This window comes from Patagioenas fasciata, chromosome 3 (genome assembly GCF_037038585.1).
Source record: "Patagioenas fasciata isolate bPatFas1 chromosome 3, bPatFas1.hap1, whole genome shotgun sequence".
Classification (NCBI taxonomy): domain Eukaryota; kingdom Metazoa; phylum Chordata; class Aves; order Columbiformes; family Columbidae; genus Patagioenas; species Patagioenas fasciata.
Window position 1 is genome coordinate 81,979,390 of NC_092522.1, and position 27,708 is coordinate 82,007,097.

Below are 27,708 nucleotides of genomic sequence, written 5' to 3' on the forward strand. Positions count from 1 at the left end.
ATGTTTTGATTTGATATATACACTTAAAAATTACATTTATTTTATAAAACAGATACACAAGTGAAATAGAGTCCACAATTCTTGCTTTCAGCAACACAGAGGGATTTTTTTGGAAACCAATTGTACTAGTTGAATTTGGCATGGAAATTGCAGAATCTTTTCTGAAGCTAGAAATTGAATTAAGCTTCTAATCAATAATTGTAAAGTTAAGATGTAAAGTAAAACTTTGAATAATATTGCTGTGAACATTTAATTTTGATATTATTGAAGACATTCATTATGGTCTTTAAGTCATTGAATGCCGTAATGTTAAGTAGCTGGGTATTTAACCATTCTCAAGTAAGCAGATTTAAGCCTCCTTGCGAAATTGCTTTGTTTCACAGTTCATCTACCCATGTATGGGCACTTTTCTAAGACAAACCTGTAAATGTATAGGATCATCATAAATTCATAGAAGCTTTGAACTTGGATAAAAATGAAATATATTATTTTCAGATTCTATGCACCTTGAGAAGCATTATACCATTGTGTTATAAAGTCATAATTGGTTTAGGAATAGTGTGTGTTTATTCTGTACATGCATTTCCCAGGGAAGTTTTATACATAAACATGACTGCAGGACTAAATTACAGAAATATACAGATGGCCATTTGTATTAAAGCTTCAGAACAAGGAACAGCTAATTCAAAATTACCATCCCAAACATCTTGTCCCTAACAAACTGGATAAACTATTTTGAATTGGATATGGCATTTTTTTCCATAGGCTAGACCACCTGTGAAAGAGATTTAACAGCAAAGGCGATTTTCAAAACCCTCTGAAATTATCCAGCCAATACTGAGACCAGAGAAGCTTCTAAGTGAGCAGATCTAGTCACTTCAGCAGACAGCAGAAATATGAATTGAAATATATTTAAGAAATATAAAACATTCATCTTTAAATTTTCTGTTACAAAGTACTATATACCTACTTCAGACTCACTGCGAAGTGTTGCCACTTCTAATAGATTCCTATGAATAACAATAAGTGCTAAACCCTCTCAAAATTCAGGTCACATTATGCAACCTTTTCTGCTGCCTGATCAAACTCAAAACATTCATATTGACGTCCCTGGAATTGTACAAAATATTAATTGGCCTACGGTGTTTAGTGATCCTTGATTTAAGTGTGGAAAAAGTTAGGATTCCAGGAGAGAATTACACTGTATGGGAGGAAAGTAATTCGAAGTCCCTTTATAAAATAACTAAAATGTTCTAGGCCAAATTCTGAATCAAGATTATTGCACAATTAAATACTGGATATAAATGTTGTCACTTTAGCCAATGAGTTTTAATCTCAAAGCGTGTTTTAAACTTTATATAATATACACATATATACAAGCGCATGAAATATATACACAAATGTTTAATACACTTGTGGTTTGATTAGTTACAAAATAATCTGGGATATAAAATACTGGGTGTTTGGTTTTGCTTTAAAATTTTAAATACTCTAAATCATTGCAGAAACAGAAAAGCATAAACAGGAATAAATACAGAGACTTCAGATTACCCAGCAAATCCATCTTCCAATTTGTCATTAACATTTCCCGACTCTTTAATACAAGGTGAACAATTACTCCTTCAATGCTTGCATTCCTTAATAGACGTAAGGTTTTCTGTTTACTGTTTATCCAGTTATAAAATCCTCTGTGAGAAAACTACCTGCCTTTGAGGTTATTTCAGCAATGGAACATTCAAAAACCTGAAGCAAAACTGATCTCCAAGTAGGTGGGAATGAAACAAAGACAGTTTATGATCACTTCAGAAAAACAAAAGTGAGTCTAAAAGCATCGTTCCAGTTTATTCGTAGCTACATTTTTCTTACTAATCATATTCCTACTAAGTATAAAGAATCATATTAAAATTATTCAATTCAAAGTACAAGTTTTTCTAAGAACCAAAACAATTTTATCTTATTTTAAAACAAAAGAAGAAACTACTATTAATAATAAAAAAATTTAAAAATTTTTAAAATAAATAAATAAATAAATAAAAGATTATGTGATACTGCTTTTCTATATAATTTTAATGGCAGGATCAATTATTTTATATATTTACCATATCTGAAAGTTTGATGGACAATTCTTTAGCCAGTGATTTCTGCATTTTAGAGAGATTGTCTGTCACATGTCAAATGATGCACAATTTTATCATCAAATTGCACATTTTTCATGTTTCTAGAACTTTGTAACCTAAGTCTGGAAATTTCTTACACAACAACTCTGGAATCACTATTCTTGTATAGTGTCACATATGCACAAAAGAATGCCTAATTCTGACTGTCCCCTTTGGGACATCCTTCTTCCACAGCAAAAATATTCCCACAAGGAGTTCTTTAACAACAATTAATGTGTTAATAATTTACCATTCTACTTTACCTTAAATATCTTTCAAATATTCCTTTGGAGATAAAGAAAACTCTGCAAAGACATTTCTGAACACTTATCAAAAATGAGGATTGCAGTTTAGATTTCTATCATATTCAGAGACAGTGTAATTTATGGTTTCCTGATAATGAAAAATTACCATTGCTGTCTAGAAGTGTAAGAATTAAAGATTATTTGTGCAGACACTGAAGAAAAAGTCATTGTAACCAGGCTGCAAAAAGAAAGCAGCAATATTAGGTTTTATCAGAAAACAGACACCTCATTCATATTGACAGATCCTTCAGAATGCTGACTTAAAACCAAGCTCATAGAATTTCACTTAACAGAGAAAATATTATGACTTTACTACAGATTAAAAAAAAAAAAAGTGAACAAAAACAAAGGCAAAAAAAAAAATTCCAAGTTTACCCAAATTTGAAAGTCAAAAGTTTCTGAATTTCAAAATCAAAATGTAAGGTCATTAAACAAAAACTACATAGTTGTTGTACAAACTTTATTTTATAAAAATTTGTTTTATACACAGGCAAAAAAATCTATTGGTTTGTTTGTCTGTCCTTTTGATCAGATCTAAAAGGATGTATTGAGCACACTAGTATGTGCATGCTAACTGCAGGGGAACAGACAACATGTATCTATTTACATTAGTAAAAACAGCAATTGGAATTTTTAAAATTTTCTGTGGGTTTTTTTTTGCTTATGTATCATTTCATATAGAATCCTATGATCTATCATGTCCACTGTTAAAATGCAATTACAATGTTTTACAAAGTACATGTAGGAATTATATTAGTACTGTTAGAAATTGAACATTGCTTTGATTTTGTTGTTGTTCTTGTTTGGGGGTTTGTTTGTTTGTTTGTTTTTTCTATTAATCGGGATTATGGTGCATTTAAGAAAGTTTAGGAAAGTAACACAAAAGTGAGACACCTAGTTCTGAAACATAACTTTTCCAGTTGTGATCCAACAAGATATATCTGTAAAAAATGACATAAAATCCAATTGTAGCACATGACTTACCAGCATTCTTTTTAATTTTTTTAATCATTTTTCATCAGTTATCAGTATCCTAAAAAAATAACTGCTCATAACCATTTGTAAATTCCTGAGAAACACTGGCTGTCATTCAGGCATGGTACTCACTTAAATCTGTGGTCTTTTTAAACTAATGTTTTATTTTAGCATTATTACTATTTCTTTCTTTTGTATTGTCTAGTTACTGCCAACATTTCTATGGTTTTCAAAGTAGTGTGCAGTCAAACAAGCAAACTCGTGGGAGATTCATTTCAAGAACAGCTAAATTAGACATATAACACAAGATTCTTGAGCAGGACTTCTTGAGATTTATTTGTAATGAATCATTTCATAGTTGTGTCATTAGCTTCATAAATGGCTGTACTTGTAGTTCTTTTTCTTTTGTTTGAAGGAAATATTTCTAGAAAACTGGTACATGTATGAAAACTCTTTAACTTCTTTCCACATATAATGCTTAAAATACAAAAACACATTGCCCTTGACAAGTCATCAACATCTTCATTACTTCACCACGAAGATACCGAAAGATGAAAGCATATTGCTTTATTTGGTGGAATGATTAAGCCAATTGTCCTTCTGGGTTTTGGACTCTCAACAGCCACTGGGTAGCTGTAGGATCACTTTGAGTAATAAACTTTCTCTCATAGAAGTAACAATGGACGTGATCTATTGATCTAACAATGGCCAATAGTTCTTTCTTTGTGACACAGTAATGTTTCTCAGCAGCAGAGTTTGATTACAGCATGAAACTATGTGTTCTAGTTTCTGTGCTCTTTTTTTTTTTTTTTTTTTTACTAAGATAAAATTACTCTTACTTCCAACTTTTCTATAAATTTTTTGACACTTTTACCCTGGCTGAATACATTATTCTTTTGAGAAAAGTAATATAAGAAACTGACGAGTTGGATACAAGCTTGTGTAATTAGAAATACCATCACCCATACATCTTTATTTCAATAGGCCATAAACTCCACTGCAAACCTCAATTGCAGATAAGCAAAGTTGTCCAGACTCTGTTCAGTATTTAACCTGGAGATCTCCAATAACTTCAAGTTTTTAAAGCTACTCTTTATTCTGCATAAACGCTGAAATAACATTCTATAAAGGTTGTGATGTCTTCCTAGAAATGCTGTATTTCGAAAACTAAAATATATTGGCCACTACACTCACCAATATTCTCATTAGCATCTTTCTGCAAAAAAAAGCAGAGCTATGTTTCCATGACCCTACTCCAGAATTACATTTCCACATTTTCCACTGCTGAGTGCCCATCATTGGCTGAGTACTGCTTTAACGAGTGTTTCTTTTTCCTTGTTGCATTTCTATTCTACATTCTTCTTTGCTATATACCATTTCTTATTTACATCATATTTAACTTTTCTTCTAAAAATTCTTTTTTCCTCTACAGTATCTAAAGGTTTTGCTATTATTTCATCCACATGTGAAGACCGTTTCTTAACTGCCATTATCTTAATCTCCACTAACAGCACAACAGCTCACTGGCATCTCTTTCTATGTTCTCTGATTATGCATGTTACAGAGAACATAAGAATGGTCACAAAGTAGCATGAAAAATAAACATTTTTCCAACATACACTACCCTGTATCCAACACAGTCCAATAGTCATAATTTCAGGAAAAGGAAAAAAGGGAAATATAGAATAATTCTTACTTTGATTTATCCTGCTTTCCACATGTACTTACTCAGGGACTCACAGAGACAGAAGTAGCAGTAGTGTCCAGTGGACACCTTTCTTTCTTAAATGTATGTAACTGCTGAGCGGGTGAGAATCAGAACATTCCCTGGTAATGAATTATATAATTTTATTCTCTAATATTCATACTACTTCTAATTTGTTTTAAACACCTACCTGAAAACACACCAATTCCAGTAATTTTTTATGACAAAAAAAAAAAAAAAAAGAAAAAATAAATGGTCATTCATTAGTCTATTTTCTCTGTTTTTCATAGTTTTCTGGATTGCTAGAAAGAGTGTCTTCAAATAAGAATATAATTATACTTTTATCAGTTCTTTTACTAATAATGTGTGGTATTAAAAGGTGATGCTTAAATGACCTCTAAAAGAGTTCTACCAACAATTTTAAAAGTTTATCTTGTTCGCTTACTGCTTATATGACTGACTACAGTGTTTGCATAAGATCAAAAAAAAAAATTGTTCGCTATTGAAAAAAGATAATATATACTGCAAACAAGATAGTGCTATTAAAAATAGGCTAGCACTTTTTACAGAGGGAGTTTAATTAGCACTAATTTTGAACTAACTTTTGCATTCAAAAACTCTGGACTATGATACAAATCAAGCTAAATGAGTTTCTTAAAAATCTGAAATGTTTTTGAAAGGCAACTTATTTCCAAAGAAAGTAAAAAAAAAAAATAAATAAACAACAGAACTATTTATAAAATGTGATCTGAAGTTATTTTAAAAAGCAAAAGCACCCTAATCCTCTGCACTTACAGCTCACTATCACTGCAAATATAAAATATTGTACTTAGGATACAGCATCTCAGAACTCATAAGGCATCTGAAAATCTGAAAACCTCAGTATACTCATGTCCTTTGCCAGTCCCAGTAGAAAATCCTTTTGTATAACAGCATAATAATCTTCACCAAATGCAAAAATATTCCATTAATGCCTAGACTAGCCCCTTCTATTTTTCTTCTGAGTTTGCTTAGCACAAACAGCTCAACTGTCTTTAGGATGACACCAAAATACTTTCTGTTGTTCAGTGGTTTTATTTTCTGCCAAAGGAGACAAAAGGCACTTCCATGCACTACTTCAGTTTCAGAGCTAAGTGAACTCTAAAACAGAAGCTAATATTTAAAAACAAGAAACTGAAGGAAATTGCTGAAGATTATCATTCAACAGGATGATTCATGGAAGTAAAATCCCTTCTGGCTTTCCACCTATTAACCATATTTGTGAAGTTATCCATGTGGGTAAGCTTTTGCGGAAATTGTGCCTAATCAGATATGGAAGTAATTAAGACTCTTCTGTCTCCTCAGGAGTTCCCCTAATTGCTCAGCAAAGAACTGTATGCTCGTCCTCAGCATATCACGGCTCCTTACAATAAAGTCCCAGAAAATCTACCTAAGGGTTTGTTGTAGTGCTGTAATTCTAGGCTACCTAGCTAAGAAGAAATTAAACTGTTACAGAAATTGACTTTAATATGATCTACTGATTTATTGTACTGGTAGTCATACCTAGTAATATTGGCATAATTACCTCCTCCTAAAACAGTAGTGAAAGTAAGTTGCTATGGGTCTTGAACAGAGGCGGATCCACTCTCTAAGATTTCACTTACACTAAAAACACTGCTCCATGGCAAACAGAGTTGATGAGTACTACTCAGACGAGGGGAGTAGGTGTTGAATACATAAGAGCACATACATGTTCATAGCTTCATTCTCAGAATCTTTTTTTTCTTTCATAGGGTAGTAATTCTGTTTTCTTTTTTCTTCGTGAATGTGCTTGACTTTGTGTGGTTTTTGATGGATTTCTTTGCTTCTTTCTTGATTCTTTTTTGTTTTCACAAACACTTTGAAAATATTCATGAAGATCACACCACGTGAAAACAGATTCTGCAGCCTTAACTACTCTTCACTATCCCATGCTCACACTACTTGTCAGGAAGCAGATGGGGAGTCTTTATGAGTCCATCCATCAAACACCCCTGATGCACCCTCAGGCAATTCTGTTTATGTTAAAGACAAATCCAGCAAACAATACCTACTCTCACTTTTTTTTTCCTGCCTGTTTCCTGTTTTCAAGACACAAAGATACTGTGCCACTCAAATGGACTTATTATCCAAAGTCCAGCAATCTGTTGTTAATATGGATTAGTGAAAATATTGGTGTTTACTTTTGTAGGTATATAGCCAGGGCGAATTAGACAACAAAGAGCTTTTAATTTTCTGCCCTGACAACCATCAGATGGGTTCTGATAAATAAGAAACCCGTAAATAGTGCAACTTGGGAGTAGAAATTATTTTTTGAACAGTCTATGGAAACAGAGGGAAAAAAAAAAAAAAGAGCTTCCAAAAACATGTTTTGCAGCTTTCTTACAAACTGGAAGGACACCTCAGAAGTGTTTAAAAGGTGTGTTGGTGAGATTCTTAGGGACATGGTTCAGTGCTAGAGTTAGGTTATGATTGGACTCAACAATCTTGAAGGTGTCTTTCAACCAAAATGATCCTATGACAGCCAGGAAAGTAAAGGAAATCAGTGGGAACAGAGCTCCTGCGCCCACAATACCATTAAAATAGACACAACATTTTTATCCAACTCAAACACCTCCCCATGAATGAAGAGTGGAGAATGCCCTGAAAAGCAACTCGCACTGTTTATATAATAATATGACCTAGTCTTAACTTAAGTTCCAACAAATGCAATGTTTAATGAATGTTAATGATTATAGAATGGTACAAAAGCACAGCTAAACTTGAAATCACCAATGTCTAGACACAAAAGGTCACAAATGGGTAACACTGAAGATGTGAGTAGCTCATGTTGATTCGATCTTTAAATGTGATTTTTCATTGTTTAGGTAGTTTCGAAAAGACATTAGGAAATCTGATTTAATGCATTTCTGGACACATTTTTCTTAGCTGTATCACAGTCACACAGTAAGTTTCTGCAGACATATTGAATGTCATGAATGATAGAGTCTACCAAGATCTGAAGAGATAAGCCTTAATAACAGTCATATTTTATAGACTTTGCTTCTCAAGGACACCCAAACAAATACATATAGCAACTCTGAAAGAAAGCTACGTGTATCTTTCACAAATTTCCATTTTCTTCCCTCACCTGCTTACTAACGAGGCATGCACAGGGTTTGCCACTTCTCCTGAACTGACCCTGTGTAGGTTTCCTTCAAGGCTAAGAAAAGATCAAATCTGGGCATAAACAGATTATTTAACTATGTTTCTGTCCTTTACATAAACATTGCACTCAATATCCAACAATAAGTAAATGAATTTAACTGAGCAAATTCTTAGTTTACAAAAGCAAAGCTATACTTCCTGTTCGGTATTATTGGATCACTTTGCCAAGCACCATCCTTATGTTTGGTTTTGACTGTGCAGAAACAAAAATCTTATTATTTGCACAGTTTTATATGGTCTTTGCAGGTAAGCAGTGCACTTTTTTTCTTTTCATTCACCGCTCTCAATGCTTTTCTGTGTTGTTTGTTCATCACTGCCTACCTTTAATACATCTAAATTATTATTCTCAAACCACTTCCATGCTGCCTATCAATGTTTTTCATGAAACTGAAAAGAAGAACGCAGTCAGGGATATCTAGTGGCATGTCTAGGCAGTTCAGTGTCTAAAACAGACTAGCTTCTCCAAGCATGAAGGCAAGCACCAAAAAAAACCTGTTAGCCAAAAATCGTACTGCTCTGAAAGCAGACTGACTAGAAAGCATGGTTCTTACAAACTAGCAAGACACTCCTTCAGTACTTACTATATCGTCTTTTAAAGGGAAGAATTCCACATCTGCCATCAAATTAGCTATGACAAGTCATTGGCCTTACATTTCCATTATGCACAGTAATATTTTCAAATACCAGCTTCAGGGAATGAAATGTCAAAAACTCATTGTTTTGTGGACTAGAAAAAAGGATATATGGGTGCCATATAACACCAGAAAGACTATATTTTTCTAAGCAAGCATATATAAATACTTTTTTAAATGCATAATTATTAGCTGCAAAAGGTAGCTGGTTGAGGGTTTGAATGAAAAAATTATCCATATGAGTACAGGAATTTCTTGTAAGTATACTAAATCATTAAAACTGTAAACATTGTCAAACAGTAAAAATCAGATAAGCAGTAATGTTACAAATTAGATTCTCTAAGGTTGAGTCCTGATGTTCGTCCTTGTTAAGTAGCACAATGTGAAGCAAGAATAATAAATTTAAATATAATAGTTGAATGCATGCTGATAATTTATTAAAGGTTCTGAATTAATTTTATGAACAACTTTCAGTTACTGAAATGCACAAAGAGTGTACAGTAAGCTGAACACACACATTCCAGTTAACAAATATAAAACCAAAAATTACTATGATGTAGTATTTTAAAAGCAAATTAATTCCCCTGATTTAGAAGACTCTGTATGATTTTAATTTCCCTAATGTACCCTTTTACCTAATTCCTTAATTAATAAGTAACATGGAATTTCTTTTAAAGATTTCCTGCCTTGTAGGATAAATGTTGTTGAATAACAATGAAGCTATTGCTTTAGAAAATACTTTTCTCTTACAGAATACATAATCTTAACATTTCTTTCTGTTATTCACTTGTACATCTATTTAGCACAATGTTTTGAATTGTCTTGCAGTGTCTGTTCAGTGAGACGAGTTGTCTTGCTACCACTGGAAGGCTGTGTCTTTAACCAATGGGCATACACTTTCCAGCATAAAAAAGCTAGTTGAAATTATTCTCTATCATATTCAATTTGTTTTACAGCACATTGCTAAATATTGTTAATAACAATAAATGAATGACAAAACTAAGTGCAAATAAGTGTAGTACCATTTTTAAGTTTATTCTGGAATGAGATCCTCTATTCTGCCCTGGAATATTGTCTCCAGTTCTGGGCCCCTCAGTTCAAGAAGGACAGGGAACCGCTGGAGAGAGTCCAGCACAGGGCAACAAAGATGATTAAGGGAGTGGAGCATCTCTTTTATGAAGAAAGGCTGAGGGAGCTGGGTCTCTTTAGCTTGGAGAAGAGGAGACTGAGGGGTGACCGCATTAATGTTTACAAATATATAAAGGGTGAGCGTCACAAGGATGGAGCCAGGCTTTTCTTGGTGACAATCAATGATAGAACAAGTGGTAATGGGTTCAAACTGGAACACAAGAGGTTCCACTTAAATTTGAGAAGAAACTTCTTCTCAGTGATGGTAACAGAACACTGGAACAGGCTGCCCAGGGAGGTTGTGGAGTCTCCTACTCTGGAGACATTCAAAATCCACCTGGATGCCTTCCTGTGTAACCTTATCTAGGTGTTCCTGCTCCGGCAGGGGGACTGGACTAGATGATCTTTTGAGGTTCCTTCCAATCCCTAACATTCTGTGATTCTGTGACTCTGTATTGTAAACCACCATAGATTGCTTGATTTGAAGAGCACTGTGTCATTCAGTGAAGCTATGGGCCTCGTCATGCATCTTTAGCAGAATACCATCAACTCATCTATGCAATGACTATACTAAGGATAAGCAGACAGATTTCCATGGACTTCAACAAAATTACTTAGTTTGGGCATTACAGTGATCTAAACCATGATTTTTCTAGACAATGTCCTACAATTTACAACTTAAATTCCTATTTCATTTTGTACTAACATGAGCCTGTATATATTTAGCACCTGGTGAAAAACAAAAGCCCAAAGGGACAGCAAGTTCAATTATAAAGTAATTGTTAATAAATTTATCTACACTTTTACCTACTAGGTGTGTATATTTTAATAAATGTGTTTTAAATTCAGTATCAGTTACGACAAAACAACACTTCAAAGTCATAGCTATTTTTATATTCAGAGAAATATGACACTTAATTTGAAATATTTCACTGGAGATACAGAAAGAGCTAAATGTGAAGATGACACACCCTTCCAAAGCTGAAGAAGGTCTGCATCTTTTGAGGCAAGCTTGATAAACTTTACTCAATAAACTTCTGTAGAGTAAGTAATCACTTCAATACATATGTTCACAAACAAGCCTTATTTACAGGACTGATTATGATTATCTACTGTGAAAACAAGCATCACTCATTTGCTGTTGAGTTTTAGCAGAGTGAGTAAGCAGCTTCTGTTTCAGAATTTTCTGTATTTTAATATCAGGAAGAAACTGTTGAACCATTGACATATTTACATTCCCTTCCAAATTCCTTCACAATAGTTTGAGTTCAGTGTGTGGTAATAAAACTCAAAACCTGGAGAGAAAAAAATCCTTACTCAATCTACTTCCTCCATATTGCTGATGCCATGAGAGGCACAGTACATCTAGCCTAACTTCTGCCATATGAGAATTATCCAGATTAAACCAATCTTGTCTAATCCCTCTGCCTCCTTCAGTCTTCAAACGCCACAGGAGAAGCCTGACTTGGCTTGGACTAGAAGTTTAGTTTTTAGGCAGAGATGAGGCCTTTCAGGTTTTTTTAATTTTTTTCATGCAATTTTCCAGAAAGTTAGAAAAGCAAGGACTTTCCAAAAAGGACCAGAAAAACAACATCCAAACATACGTTCTTCTTTCAGATAGGTAAGTAATCATCTACCATTTCAGCTATTAAAAAAAAAAAAAAAAAGGAAATGAGGGAGGGGATCAAATCATTCAAGGTGGAAAAGTAAAAAAACAAACAAAAAAAAGCATTGTTCTTTCAAAATTATTTTATCATCCCATAAAGCAATATTACCTTTTCTATATATCTGTATGGATCATTTAGTTCTTTAAGATTCTGCTACACACATTGAAATCAGATGGAGTGTTTATATAATTAGGAAACATCAGAGACACCTAGTAAAATATTAAGATAGAAGAAAAGAAGATATCAAAGCCATCATACATTGAATTTAAAATCTCATCAAGTCTCCTGAACAACAGTTCCTGACAGCATAGTAAGTAAGGTCTCCCTGGACTGCTCTCCTGCCAGAGTGTTACCGAGTCTAACATAAGAATTAGTGACTCTAACAATCGGGAGGGGTTTCACGCTGAAATATTGACAGATATTTTCAACATTGCTAGTTAAACTGACTTTCAAATCCAGATAACCATTTTATTGAAAAAATAGTTTTTAAGGGGCTCGGGAGTGGAAATACAAATACAATAAAACAGACGTGCAGCTAATGTGAATGGATGTATTTCCCCGAATATAAAGATGAAGTTCTGTAAGAGCCAATTAACCTTCTGATGCATTGATAACAAAACATTGTTATCTAAGGACAAACATTGTTATCTAAGGACTACAGTGTATCTTTACCTTAAACTACCCATATTGTAGACACCAGCCACAATATTAGCAAAGAAACTGTTTTTCTTTACCCCAGGCAGAAACACCTAGAAATGGAAACACTTTAATAATATATAATCTAAGAACGTGTATTTAATCTGAAAGATACATCAAACAAAGCTACCAAGCACATTCCTAGGAGTTACTCTATTTCAATAGCATTTTGGAAAGACTACACAAGAACAATGTTCAAGAAAATCTGAATCCAGGATGATTCAAATCATTTGCAAATTTTGAGCCAAGTGTATCTTTGCAGGAAGTGTAAAAACACCAGTCTTAAGCACCGCATCCATGGGTCACTTCCAATTTTTGCCCAAAGAAAAAACAAACAAACAAACCAACAACAACAAAACTTGGTGGTTTTAACTTGTTAATAATCACCTTCTAAGGAAATTAATAATACATTTTTGAACTTCTGTTTACTGTTTTACATAGTATTACAATACCATCCAGTTTATCCAGAGCTGGCTGAGGTCCAGTAATTGGAATAATGATCATTACTGAAAGCTTTGGCTGTTTAAATTGAAGACACTATATAAATCTAAGACTATTATTACTGTACAATAAGGAAGCCAAGAGACTCAGAGGGTGAAAGCACAAAATTATAAGCATTAATATGAGAGTGGTCTTTGATTCTCCATATTCTAATTCAGATGGGACAGCATAATAACGTTATGTTATCATATGGTGTAACCTACACTTCCAATATACGTTGCAGCACAACATTATAAAAAGCTTATTTGGGAAACAATAATTTGCCTTGCAGATTGAGGAGTATGGAAATAAGGCACCTTCTAGTTTCTCTTTTGCATTATTGACAGAACTTCTAGTAATTGCTCTTCTGGAAGAGATTAAAGAGGATGAAGGTTAAAACTCAGAAAGAGACAAGGTAAATATATTAAGTAGGGGATAAAGACCTGCTACTATTTGCAATTACTACAAAACATTTTGTTTATTTTTTTCTTAATCGAGGGGATTTTATTTTGTGTAAAATAACAACAACAACAAAAATCTCTGATATTTGAGTTTAGAAAAATCTCTTTTGCTCTGGTTTCTTATCTCCGGTGACAGACACCAATTCATTCAGCAAACACATTTAAATTGGAGGTATCACTTGAACTTTGCATCACTTCAAAAGACATGTAGCAGTCAGTAAGAAGCGAGTTATACCTCTCAGCATCCAATCTATCGGACAACTGCGTGAAAATCCTTTTACAAGGCTGTTGGTGTTCCAAACACTGGTGAAAGGATCTGGGGATATTCCAGAAAGCCCACACGGATGAAAGCTTTCTTTAACCTACATTAAATCTTGATAATGCAATAATGAGTCTTTTAAAAGGATCATTCTAATTCCCCTATCTAGTGCAATAAAGACTGTATACAGCTAATCTGCTTTGCCCTTTCAATTAAACTCGTCCAGGACGTTCTATGTAGTCAGCACCCTGAATGAGTCATTAAAATTCTCGTTCTGTAAGAGTTGTGTGCAGCGCACCGTTGTTCCTAAATTCCATTAAATCCAAATGGTCTTTATCGCCCCATGACCACTGTGACTTCAATCAGCCAATTTAATTACCTTACAAAATTGTCAGCAGAAGCAGCAAAGAAAAACAGGAAGGGCTGTGACGTTATCAAATTGAAATCTTCCTCTGTGCTGTTTAATCTAGACCAGTCAATAACAATGCTTCTCACCTTCTTGCTGCCTTCCCGAGGCTCTTAACCTTACGCTTCTTTCAAAGATTTCTGCTGTTGTTTATAAAACTGATTTTGAACTCCTCTTGGTGTGGATGTTAACACATATCGAAAGCTTCTCGTCCTTGGCAGTAAAATTTTTCATTGGCTCTAAATACTGGAATTGCAAAGCCACGGGCCTCTGGGGGCTACCACAACAGGTGTTTATTTTGCAGATTTCCATTCCGATCAGAAGGCGGACTGCCTTCTCCACTAGAACCAGATATAACCGTATATTTTCTCATTTTTCTCTTAAATACGAGCAGAAAGGTTACCTCCTTCCATTAAAAGGGTGTCAGTGCAAAATCCAAAGAAAAGTTCACATCCAGGAGAGCTAATGCGGGTCCACTCTAGGAAAACTCGACATGATTACCCAGCAGGTATTTTTCACTTGAGCTCTTGTCTCATACCCTTTTGCACTGTTTCACTGCTGCTCCATAACTTCACTAGTTTTAAACGCTACTATGTCAAAATGGTCACCTGGAGCCCAGAAACTTGTGCTTCGACACCTACTAGTCCCTGCATAAGCAGTGGATCCAGTGAGGTGGCCCCTTGTCTGGTTTTGTCGCTCTTGATCTTATAAAAACAGTTACATGGAGATAAACTCAAACAGAGGAGCTCAGTTAAAGAAGAATTTCAGATGAAACCTGTGCTAAACCCTCAAGGAACAAACTTCCCGCGTATAGTAATTCCCCTCTTTGGGTTACTACAAGATTACATGATCGTGTATAGTTTTGTTTTGCTATTCGTATGAGGGGGGTGGGGGGGGAAGAGGGCGGCGGCTCCGGGAAGTTGCTGGGCTTTGTAAAACTTCGGTGTGTTTTTTTTTTAGGAAGGAAAAAAAAAAAAAGTCTGTAGTAGAAAATGTTTCTGGTGAGAAACTGTCCGTTCCTTGAAAAGTGTTTCCAGCCCTCTCTTTTGCCTTTCCTTTGGTTTTACCTGGAAGAAGATCCCCCTGCTTCCCCTTATGATTCATTGTAACCTACAACATTCAGCTCCCTTTTCCATCTGCCTGAAGTCAGGCAACTTGAAAGCAACAAAAAGTGGAGACTACAGACACGGGCCTCTGCTTTTCTTTGCCCTTCTTTCCGACTGTGCTGAAAATATACATATATTGCACAAAGTGGGGAAACACTTATCAGTCCAGTGGGCCTCCTACGGTGGAGATTTTCAGTCTTTTCACCACCCTTTCACGATTAATAAGTTACCTGAGAGGGCATGAGAAAATGCAATGATTAAACCGCTTTCACCTTCCAGTCACAGGTCCCTCTTCACACCTCTGCTATAGGAAAGACAATTGCTCACGGCAGCAGAAACAAGGCCCGAAAGGGACAATTTACATAAAGGAGGTGATTCAGAATTATCCAGATTTCAAAGAGCTAATATTCATGTCCCACGTAGAAATAGGTAAGAGAGGCTTTAAACAGGCTTTGGGTACGGAGAAGGGGCGAGTTTCTGGCAACACAGGTGAGCGGTTACTGGCGGTTAACAGCCCTTAATGGCTTGATAATTCAGTCTTTCAGGGTTAAGTGCTGGGATACCCCCAGGGAAGGCAGAAGTGAAGGTTCTTACGAAAAGGTGGAGGCTGAGGCCGGCCTCGGGTCGCCCGCCGTGCCCAGCGATCGGGGGCAGAGATGTGGCTCGGCTGGGGATCTGCCGAGCTACCTGGTGTTTCTGGGGAGCCCTTGGCCTGGGTCTGCTCTTACACAGAAGTAGTGAATCGGAAAGGTACGAAACGTGATCCCCGATAACGGAATGGATCTGCCGGCGGTCACGTATTTTGGCTTTTGTACGGTGCCAAGTGATAAGGAAAAGGTTTCCATCACACTCTAGTACATCAGAGAGACAAATACTGGGCTGCTGCTTTTCTCCCTCGTCAAGCTGGGACCTGTCCTTTCATCTGTAGCAAAGGGTTAGAACTGTTAACAGTTGAAACCCTCGAGTATCATGGACACGAGCCTCACCCTCGGCGTTTCCTGGGCTTACTTATGGGAAGCTGTTCAGAAAAGGCAAGGGAAAGAGCCTTGCCAGATGCTCCATGAAGCACAGTGTTATTTAGGAAGGCTGACTAGTAGTGATGCCCAAATACCACGTTGCCCTACTCCAGCAGCAGCAGCCGCAGGTGGGTGTCCAGGTGCCTGAGCGATTGCCGCCAGGGAGGGAATTATGTCATCGCATCAGTCTCTCCCCATGTTTGCTCCATAGGCGCAGGCAAAAATAACCCCCCGCATTTGACAGATAACCCAGGCGGCTCGACTTCCTGCGTAGTTGCTAAGAGGTAGCTTGAGAGCGAGAAAAAGAGAGAGAAAGGACACGCTGGCTAGTCCCAACAATGAGAGAAGCCGTGGGAAGGACAATGCGAATCCATGGTGGTTAATTTGCACAGGAGGAATGAGGGGGCTGGAGCTCTGGCAGGCTTCAAGCTCTCCCCTGTTGCCATAGCGCTGCTGGCTGAGGAAGAAGAGCGGGGGCTGGCAGGCTGCCTTCTGCAGGGAATCTCCACATCTCCTCGGGAAGGACATCACGGGAAAGCATCTCATCCCATCCTCCTGGTCGCAAGGATATCCCGGAGGGACAAATAGCACAGAAACTCGGAGGAGGCGGTGAGGAACTCCCCTCTCAGAAACAACCAAAGCTTTTCCACAGCTCCTTCCCTCCTCCCCGCCATGCCGTACACAGAGGCAGAGGTGTCAGTCTCTGGGGAAGCAGCCGGAGTTCTCTCGCGGTTAGAGACAGAGTCACTCCACACCTGGACTAGGCTAAATCCAGACAAGGTCGGTTGAGCACGGCAAAAGCCTTCTTCACTCTCCCTTCCATCTAACATTTTCCACACTAAAATAAACTAACCAACCACTCGTTACCAACTTCTAACCCTCAGAGATGGGTTGGTGACAATTCTTTGAAAGACAAGTAAAAGCATGCCGTGATGCAGAAACGGACTCATACTTGGCTGCTACAAAGAGTGGAGTGAGCACAACCCGTTAGCCACCTGTGTGACCAGGAGGCAGTTGCGAAGGGAAGTTAGCCCGGACAAATACATGTATGTGCGACCATGTCACAGTCGTCGAAGTCCCGCTGCACCACCCTTCAGTCTCGAGATTATTTATTATTCTAATCATTATCAAAACACTACTCTCCAGGGCCTTGTAGGCACACCACACTAGCAGTTCAGAGAGAATGATAATCTACAGGAGGAAAGCTCACCTCCTGCTAAAGATGTGGCCGGGAAAATGTTTGTTTACAGATTTACCCTTGAAAGTAATCCAGACTCGTAGAGACTGGCCCTTGGCACCGGCTATGAGCCCCGGGTTGTGGTACCAATCTCATGGCCATGATTATGGATCATACTGAATGCAAAATAAACCCCGCAATGATATACGGACCCGTTTAGCCATGTCCAAAGAAACAAGCATTCCTGAAGACGGTTGCTAAGAGCAACGTGCCTTAAGCACCACCTTTAGACTACACAGAAGCAGAAAATAAGTACTACTAGGAATTCAGCACACGAGATCGGTAACAACCTGGTGACTTTTTAATCATTATCTACCTGCCCCTCCACATAAAAGTGTGTGCGAGCGGGGGAATTTAAACAAAGATACAAACCGAGCCACTACTCCCAGGCGAAGACGAGAGCTTTCAGTGCCCCATAGAAAGGGATGTAGCGGCTGCTGCCAGCTTATCACGGCTAGTGCGAATGCGGGAGATTCGTGTCTTCTCCCTCTACCCATGCTGTCGTAGGCACAAAGGTTGTCGCTTGTCTGGGGAAGCAGCTGTTCGCCTGCCCCCTCCTCCGCTACCCGCCGCGGTTCACCCGCGGGGCGCTGCGCTCCGCCCGCGCTGCCCGGGCGGCCGGCAGGGCGCGAATGCGGGGCTCCCACGGCGGTTCGACCCGGAGGACTCTCCCGGATCGCACAGCCCCCTTCGGACATGCAGTTAACTTTCCTCTGCGTCCTGCCCTTCCTCACTGTGAAACTTCTACGGGGGTTGCTGTGGCTGAAAATTCCTCTTTCACTTGCTTTCTTATACACACGTACATAAGCGCGCATCCACAGGCAGAGCTGTTAAGATTAGTTTCGTGGTCCATCTGGGATAGTCTTTAAACTGTAAAGTATTCTGCTCTCCTTAAAATTTCGTTCTGATCTATGACTTTTCTATCTCTTTTGTTTGTTTGTTTTGTTTTCGGGAGCAGGGGAAGTGGGGAACTCTTACAACTTTCCTCGCATAGAAAAGCTGTGGTTTCGAAATGTATCGCAAAGGCTCTTTCACGACCACCGCTCAAGACATATATCATCTCTTCTCTAACCCTACACGCCACTGAAGTGGCAAGCAACTCGGCTGACACTTCAAGGGAAAACAGCCTAAAGGTCTCAAATCGCAGCTTCGAACCCACACGGGATCGGCTCGGGTGGATCAGAGACGGGCGGCAGAAACTTAACAACTAGCTACGTTTCTAACGGACCGAGCATCGTATTAAACATGCTTTCCACTACTATGGAAACAAAAAAGGTACATTTCGAGGAAAGAACGCAAGCTGCGCAGAGCCTTAAGCAAAAGCGTTTGCCAGTCATTTTTCTCTCTATTGTTATTATAATTATCATCATCATCATGCCGTTACTAGGGCTACAATGAGCTGCAGCGACAGAAAAAACACACATCAATTCATCCCTCCGGATGCAAAATTAAGAGGGACTTATGTGCCTGACTCCGATACTACGTCCCAGCTCTCCCTCAGCACCTTCTTCTGAGTCAATCCTACGAATATCGCATTCCAGCTTAAATGCACAATGAAAAAAGTGTCGGGAAATCTTACCAAATCTTAATACATGTGTGGTTCCTTGAGAATATCCAATCCACAGTAAGCAAAGAAGGAGTCTAACGGTGCATCTGAAGACTGAATTAGTTAGAATAGGGGAAATAATCTTCATGATGTTTCTATGCACACACGCGCTGCCTCACTTCCCCCTTCTAAGCCGTCAGGTTTCCCGGTAGGATGAGAACGAGGATACGTAAACTGATGGCCCTCAGACGCGATCACGGCATGGTCACAGAGAGAGGAGAGAGTCTACGCTTCCCAAACCCATTAGCAATCCCTGCATGTTCTTCATTCACTGCGCCAAGGAGCAACCTTCAACTGCAAGGAATGGTGGGACATCCATGTTAGTCGGGGGAGAATCCTTGAGAGATCCAAACACACACAATGTCCAGCCGAGTAAACCTGGGAGGCAAGAAAGGAGGAAAATCAGTAGGTAATCCAGCTCGGGAAATCGCTGAGGTATCGCCACATAGCGAGAGTCAGTGAGCACCCGCCGTTTTACTGGCGAAGCTTTTGCCGTGCTCCCATTCTACTGCACTGCTGCACAGCTTCTGACGCGAAGCCAAGATTAAGTGAGAGAAACTGAGATAGCTCTTCTCTTCTTAAGGCTGCCTGCCAGAGAGCCTTCCCAATTTCTATTATGCAACCGATCTGATCGCCTAGCGTTGTCGGAGGGAAGAGGGGGGAAAAAAAAGCAGCTCGGTTTTGTTTACATGCTTCTAATTGTTATTAGTATTTCAATTGTTCTGAACAATAGCTATAAGGATCTGTAGCGGGTGAGGAGGGGGTTATAGGGCAGAAGGGAATCGGTTGTGTAAAAATCAATTCATGCATTTTAATAGCTGACTGCCTGGTTCGAATTCACTTAGCTTTAGAGTTGTGAAAGAAGAGGCTGACAATAAAGTCATGCAGGTTATCACAGTAACGTTTAGGCTTTAAAAAAAAAAAAAAAAAAAAAAACCCACCACACTTGATATTTACATTCACTGATTTACGTTAGTACACGCTATGGCTTGTATACTGACTGTCCTCAGGAACTTGCTCCGGACCCGGTGATCACGGAGCACCAGCCTGCTTCTGTAAGGTAAACAGGAATCGGCAGCGCTAGAACAGTCTTGTTGAATGCACAGACTTGTTTCGCTCAATTTGTTTGAAATTGTAATGTTGCTTAAAAGACAGTAACTTGGAGATCTATTACCTTATGCTTTACACTTTATTCTGCCACTCCCTTATTTTGCATTCTGCTTTCTTTTCCTTTGCTGTTCCTTCTTGTACAGAAAGATCTATGTAGTTTGTCATTTTGCAGTCCTCAGCAAGAACAGTAGCACTTCCCAGCTTAATAACGGGATACTGAGTTTGTATCTGCAAATGCAGCCCCAGACTTCTGTCTTTTGACCAGGTGTTCCAAAAAAAGATAAACTCACTCTGTGGACTACTTCAGATTTTCTTGGAAATACAATTAGTTATGTGCCTGTATCCATTAAAATACATTGAACCAGGACTGTTAGACTTTGCAATCTAAGTGAAGATTTTGCTGAACCTGCTTAAGCTTTATTACAAATATTAAAAGACAATTCCTAGATTCCCCACCAGGAAAATGAATTCATTTTATTCTAAAGTCCGCCTACAGACATCTTTTGTCTCCTTTATCTCCCTCCCTGGCTTTTATTACTAAAGAAAATATCACTGAGAGTCTTCCCCCACAGATACATACAGATGAACACAGAATAAACCTGACTTTACAGGAACAGATACTGATGATGGCAAGCTAATGAGAACACTCTGTGGAAATATCAGAAGTAGAGCATGGCAGAGGTGAGCTACGGTTTATTCTTGAATAACATCTGTGTATTGTGGACATTTAAATAAGTAAAAGCAGCATTTAAATTATAACCTGTAATGTTGGTGCTCTGCATCCCTAAAAGTGTTAGCAATTCACAATAACTTTTTGTCATTAAGGCTTACTGATTTCTTCTGCACGCATTTACTTAAAACACCGTAAAATGCTGATGAAAAGAAATGTACGTTCTGAGAAGGGATTATTAAACATCATTGATTTTTTTTTCTTTAAGATGGAGGCATAACTGCAGCGTCAAAAATAAGTATCATGAATGGCTAGTTCTGCAGTCTAGCAAGGAATTCAATCAGACGATTTGACTATTGGAGCACTTTAAAAAGAACACCTAGTGTTAAAAGCAAGGATATCTAGCGACTCCTTCAGTTCACACTTAGAATATCTCCCAGGAAAAATGCGGAGAGATGCTCTTTCTTTTATTTGCTATTTCGTTTATTCTGGTCTACTGATTCATATTTTATCTTAGTCCAAGGAGAAATAAAACCGACCCACGTGAACACTGTGAGCATCCTTTTCCTCCTCTTTCCCTTGATGTTGTTGAAATAAAGGACACTAGGTATTTTTAGATATTTTTAGTAGTGAATGCTCAGATGCAGTTTCCTGTCTAAACTGGCTTTTTTTCTTTTCTTTAGTTTCCGTAAGCAGATTCAAAAATATAATATTCGTTGTCAGCTTTAGCGTAGTACATAAGACATAACTTTGGGCAAAGTAACTCTTGTTAACAGCCTGATTTTCTAAAGTCTCTTGAAAAAAAAAAATACAGCTACCTGTAATCTAAGCCCAACAAGGCTCCTAACTCACAGAGGCGTTTACACAATATTTGGAATCACAAAACAACTTACGATTAATCCCTTTTAACAAATATTAAATATTCAGCAGCCCACACTGCAGCCCCTGGTCGCCTGCCTAAGACTCAGGCCCAGTTTCGTGGTGTCCCCCCCCTCCTTCCCCCCCGCTCCGTGGGAACATCCCGCCACCGTCGGCTGCGGACTCAGCACCGCGGACAGAGGTCGGTGCGGCCCCTTCAGCACCAGGGAGAGCGCTCCCGGCCCGCCGCGCCCACGCCAACCGCCACTCCGGGTGTCAAAACGCCCCTTTTTTGTTTTGTCCCCTCCAGCCATTTCACAGCACGGAAAGGAAATTAAAATGTGTTATCGGATTTTTTAAAGAGATATTATACCCTCCATTATGTTAGCTGGCCAGCTATTCTATGGCATTTTATGGGTTGGAAGCGTACCACTCTCCTTATCTGCTATCACACGTCACCTAATGCTGTGTTAACAACCTCCCGCCGCTTCTGTCAAACCCTAGCTCCCACCTTGAAGGAAAAGCGTAGTTAATTCAGAATTATTTTCTCTGGAATATCAGTTCCTTATTAAAAAGTAAATCTCACAAAACATCAGATGTTTAGAACTCACTAGATATTCAGTGACTGAAGTCCACTTATAGACTATACGATTAACTAAGGCCTCTGACTTCACCACCCTAGACTCCTTTTCTGTTAATTGGACTTTAGCTTAATTTCTCCTTCAGAGGAGGCAAGGAAAAGGAAGCGTAATCTTTAAAAATGTACTTTTATCCATCCTCTAGAATTTCAATATGAAAGCAGGTAAATATTCTTAATGCCTTTCATATTTCCTTCCCTGTGAGACATACAGTTCAAAGGTTGGAAATTCCTAATAAAGTGTTATACTGCAGAAACTGGTCTTGTGTTTTGAGGGCTTGTCATCACTGATGCATAGTTCTTTTCACAATAAAGTCTTTATGAAACTGCACTTCACACTACAGTGATCAGCAAGTGGGAAATCTACAATTCTTTGGCTATATGTCTTGATTCATTTTACATTTTGGTAATCTATCATAGAAATGGTTGTAACACATCTCTAATACACAAGGACAATGTTCATGTGAAGCTGATATGAAAAATTGTATTCCAGCTGTAGGCAGCGATGGGAGAACAGACAGCCTAAGGCCTTTAAATCTTCTCTGGGTAATAAAAGACTACTAAATTCTTTAGGTATGTGTCAAGTATAAATAGTGATTTCATGTACATAATGTTTCATTTCGAAAGGGGAGATATGTGAACCTGATTACCTTATTATATCAGGCACTTTTTCCTTCTGATCACATTTTCATGTGTCGTTATCATAATAAAAGTTAACCCAGTTCCAGTTAGCTGCCACCTACTGGGATGTATAGTTTTATCCTATTACTTTAAAAACGAAATGGCTTTCATTTTCAGGTCATAGCTGTGTCTCTATGTACCTATGATAAGATTTTTATACCACTCAATCTACTGTTCTGTCATCTCTCAACAACAACTGATATAAATTTAGTGTGTACACAACATATGGTCCACAAAGCTTTGTTTCTTGGACATTTTTCGGCAAATCCATGCAAACACTTCAGATTCGCATGCCATCACAATCCTCCTGCTGTTGCAATCTGGTGTGAGGAGAGCCATATCTTACTGCAACACCTGATCAGCCTCTCCAAATCTCTAGAAACAAATATTAAAGCTTTGCTGACAAAGCAGTAACACAGTCCCCCGTTTTTAAACCTTTGACAAAGTATTCAAATGAATGTTGATATAATAATGTAAAAACACATTGCGGTCCAGTTGTACTTTACTCCCAACAACTATAAAACCCATGGGTTCTCCTCTCTCTGTTATTAGCTCAGCCCAAATTTACAATCAAGTTTCTGCTGCATCGATGATTAATGACATTTTAAGATGGTAACTAATTTTTAGCCAGTGGGAAGACATGCATTCTAATTAACAAAATGAGTATGCAACAGACTTAGTTGTCCAGGCACTTTTGGGTATCACAGCAATGCACTTTCCCAGTAGGTTTTAAACAGCAAGAACAAACATCTATGACATTATGTACAGATCAGCCTCTCGTCCCTTCAGTTTGCTATGGGGTCGGGGAAGCTGTGAAATATTTTGGGAGGAGAAGGAGGATGTTTAATACTTTTCATGCTCTACTGTCCCAAAAGCTTCTAAGGAAGAGAGGTTTTCATTATAATGTATTCATTCCTTTCCGGTGCGCACACGGCTCTTGCAATCATGCCTCCACTCCGTAGGCAGGAATGTCTCTTGCTTTACACAGAGAGTGCCAGCGCCCTGGCTGGGTTAACTCTCCCAAAGAATGCTGAATTTGTTCAGAAATAAATGACAGGACTGCCGACAAGCTGAAAGAGGGGCTGGCTGCGCCATACGGTGGGGGCCGGGAAGGGGCAGGAAGAGACCTCACGGAAGCGAATCCTGTTATCCACCCACAACTCTAGCGAAGTTAGAGCCCGTCTCCCACCTTCTCTACCCCATGAGGGTTAGGGGGGATATCCTCCAGGATGCCGACTCGGCCGCCCAGAGCTCGACCTGCGAGCAGCGCTCGCGTTGTGGTAGCAGCTCCGGGCTATCGCGGGAGCCGGCCGGGGGCATCTGAGGGCTGCTCTGCTCTCTCGCCCCCGCTTCCCACCCTTCCATCCCCAGCATGGGAACAGCGGCGGCTCTGACGGTTTGGAGCAACGCGGGGAGGAAGAGAGGAAGGCGACAGGTTTGCCTACCTCATAGGAGGGGCAGACCTGGGCGGCAGAAGCCGGCCATCCCAGCAGTGCTCGGGTCCGCCAGCTCAGCGCCTGCTTTTGCAGGGAGACACCTGGCCAAAAGACATCGTGGTGTGCAGCTCTCGGCACAACGCGGCTACGGTGCATTCCTCGCCGCCAGCCCTCTGGCCCCCCTGCAGCCCCTCACTTGCATGCAACCCCTCCGGCCGTGGCGGCCGGCCGGCGATCCCGGGACATCCTCCTACCTTGAGCTGCGGGCGGGGAAGCGGGGAGGGAGAGGAAGGCGGAGGCGGGGAGGAAGGGCGGTGGCAGGACGCCGGGGACTGCCCGGGCTGCGGTGCAGCCGGTGTCCGGGCACCACTGACAACGGCGGCAAGCGGCGGCCGAGCGACGGAGGGAGGGAGAGAAGGAGGGAGAAGTGGGGGAGGGATAGAGGGAGGGAAAGAAGGAGGGAGGTACGCCTCCCGTTGGGAGCGCTGCACAGCGCCCTTTAAAGGAGCAGAAACCAGCTTCCTCCGCGGCCGCCGCTCCAGGCTCCTCGCAACGTCAAGCCCCGCCGCCGCTGTCCGCCCGCTTCTCCGGCCGCCGGCGGCCGCAGCGCTTCGCAGGCGGCCAGCGAAACAGAAGCGCTCCCGTCTCTCGTCTCCCCGCCGCCCGAGGGGCCCGAGCTCGCCGGGCGGCGAGTTTTTAGGGCGTTAAAAGTCCGAGCTCTTAATCGGGGTTCTCGAGCCCGTTTCGTAAACACCGGGCATAAGGGGCGGTGTGGACCCTGCGCCTGCACAATGGCGCTCAGCGACCCCTGCCCGTCCCCGTTTTGCCCCCTTGTGCACGGGGATAAGCGGAGCGCCCCTGCACCAGCCTGCGGGCGTGACAGAAAAAGTGCGGGTGCCTTCGGCTGCTTCTCGACTCCTTCCTCACGCTGAAGCCCGTCCGTTCCCGCTTCTCCCTGAACTAGAGGGGACTGAGTTTGGGCACTTTTTCTCCACTCCAGCCAGGCTGGAAGTGGGGAAAAACCTCACGAGAGGGCGAGCAAGGAGGGAGAGCGTGGTGTGGGTAAAGAAGAGCGAGCGCGGCCCGTGGGAGCCGCGATCGCCTCTGTTCCCCTCGTCGCCTGACTTTCTTCTACCCTCCTCAGCGGCAACGCTGAGGGAAGGGGGCTCTGATAATAGAGCCAAGGCCTCCCTAATGAGCTGGGGTGTGAAATATAGCCCCCTCCCCCTTCCATTACAGAATTACTAATGCTTTCCTCTCTCGGCCAGACCCACTCGCCCCCGCAGCGCCGCAGCCGTCTTGGTGTTCTCCCTTTCTCCCCATTTTGTTTTACGGCTCGGACGTGCCTTGAAGGGCTGCAGGATTTCCCCTGCGCCTACTCTCCTCCCCCGCCCCACCCTTCCCCCCCCCCAAACCCGCAACCTTCCCGAAGTCTGATCTCCAGACAGACGTGCCCGTCCCCTCGCCTTTCCTTCACGGCAAATTTTCGTTCCCGGATTCGCGGGGGAGTGCTGCCCGCACCCCAGAAAGGATGCACCAGCATTGGCCCACTTCATCTGCTCTAGCGATCCACTAGGGAGCCCTGGTTATCGGAGGCGGGGGGGGTTCGAAGAGCGTCGAAGAGATGGGCCTGGGGCGGGTGGGGGTTGGTGACTGAAAAGCTCCTATAATTAAGTAAACAGCAGAGTTGTTGTGCGAAGTAAATAAATAGTCAATGATCCCATTGTAGAGCCGAGCGCAGGCGGCACAGACCGCGACGGGCTCGCCGCTATTGGGCTCTGGACGCTGTGACTTGCAACTTAATCGGCCCCACAGCACATCCCTTAATTACTTGCAGCGCACTTCTATGGCCGACAGAAAATTCATTAGTCAGTTCATATGCCTGAAGCTGTAATGGAGATAACTCTTGTGAAAAACAAACGCGCTGCTAAAGCAAAGCGCTTCACGGCACCTTAGGAGGTAAAGGGAGCTGGGGAGGAGACACTACGCCAGGAGTAAGCGGGTTGCTTGTGAGGCAACTGAGAGGGGAAACGTCGCAGAAAGCTGAGCTCTGGGGTGTCCTGCAGGAGGGAAAGAAATTGCGGGGATCGCTACGGGAGTGACCAAGTGATCCCCCTGATCTCCGGGAAGGGTGAGGCGGGTTAGCGCTGTGGGCAGGCAAAGGCTGGAAATGTGTGAGGTCAAACATCTGTGCAAGCAGTGACTCGGTGATTCCGCCCTCCTTTTATCTCTGACTGCATTTGCGCTGTTACTATCCAGATTTTTCTGACCAGAGCACAAACACAGAACAAGGCAAGCATAAAAATACGTGTTTTTCTAAGATGAAAGAACACAAGGCAGTGGAAGAAAAGGGATGTGGCATTTCAGTTCCCAGAATGGTTCTAATATTGCAGATAGATTGTGTAATACCCTCATGTAATAATTTCACCTCAACTACATTAATGCAGAGTCTTTTCCCTTGTTGCCTGGGTTACATTTCTGTCCAGACATAGAACCCTCAATGCTTTCCTCAGCCAATAACAGTTTATGCAGAATCAGGTCCTCCCTCAGGAAAGAAGTTCCCCGTGTCACCAGTGCTGTTATCAACACATATCACTTGGGATACTTATGGACTTTGCATATGTCTACTTATTACTCAACTAAAGAAAGTTTGATCAAGAAAGCCTAAGATCATACTGCAAGTCAGTGACATACTGGAAAGGTACTCTGAGATTCTCTTTTCTCAGGCTTTGACTACTGCAAAACCCCATCATTTCAATATTGATGAAGTTTCTTGTTATGTTTCTTCCCAGTTACACTGTGGGAACTTTGAACTTTATCAATATTCGCCACTAGAAAGAAACTTACAGGAACACACAGGCCCAGTTTATCAATATTCAAAATAAGGTGTATCAGAGAAATTATCACACAAGGTCTTGGAGTGCTACATGGAGGGAGAAAAAAATCAAACAAACCCCCCTCACCTTATTGGCTTGCTTGCTTCTTTTTAATTTATGGTACTTTTTATTGAAATTTAAAACTTTCTCAAATAAGAATACACATATGGCATCCTTTCATCAGCTATTTTAAGCAAAATTTTCTAAGCGCCAATAAGAATTTCACCTAATTAAAAAGTAAATAAATCTGTAAACATCTTTGTAAGAATATTATTTGTTGAGTTTGTTGTTGGGTTTTGTTTGTTTTTGTTGTTGTGGTTTTTTTTTCCAGAATTATTTCTAAATATATAGAATGAAAGACTCTGAGCTTATCACATTCC

At 40.4% G+C, this 27,708-nt stretch overlaps 1 protein-coding gene and 1 long non-coding RNA gene across 9 annotated transcripts in view; one reads left to right on the forward strand and one right to left on the reverse strand.

The window, feature by feature from the left end:
* The window catches only part of GRIK2 (glutamate ionotropic receptor kainate type subunit 2), a 431,302-nt gene that overhangs the window by 353,922 nt on the left and 49,672 nt on the right, over nucleotides 1-27,708 (reverse strand). For 5 of the 8 annotated variants that reach the window (XM_065834051.2, XM_071806700.1, XM_071806696.1 and 2 more), the window contains exons 1-2: nucleotides 24,707-24,830; nucleotides 19,034-19,438 (exon numbers count right to left, since the gene is read on the reverse strand). In XM_065834051.2, coding sequence (XP_065690123.1) covers nucleotides 19,034-19,148 — 115 coding nt within the window. In that variant the 5' untranslated portion in view covers nucleotides 19,149-19,438; nucleotides 24,707-24,830. Of the gene's footprint in view, nucleotides 1-19,033; nucleotides 19,616-24,706; nucleotides 24,831-27,708 lie in introns of those variants that run through there. The other 3 variants (XM_071806698.1, XM_071806701.1, XM_071806697.1) reach the window with 3 other exon arrangements.
* LOC139827606 (uncharacterized) lies at nucleotides 15,525-22,638 on the forward strand. The gene is made up of 3 exons (XR_011738432.1): nucleotides 15,525-15,630; nucleotides 16,429-16,997; nucleotides 18,413-22,638. It is a non-coding gene; the product is annotated as an uncharacterized lncRNA (long non-coding RNA).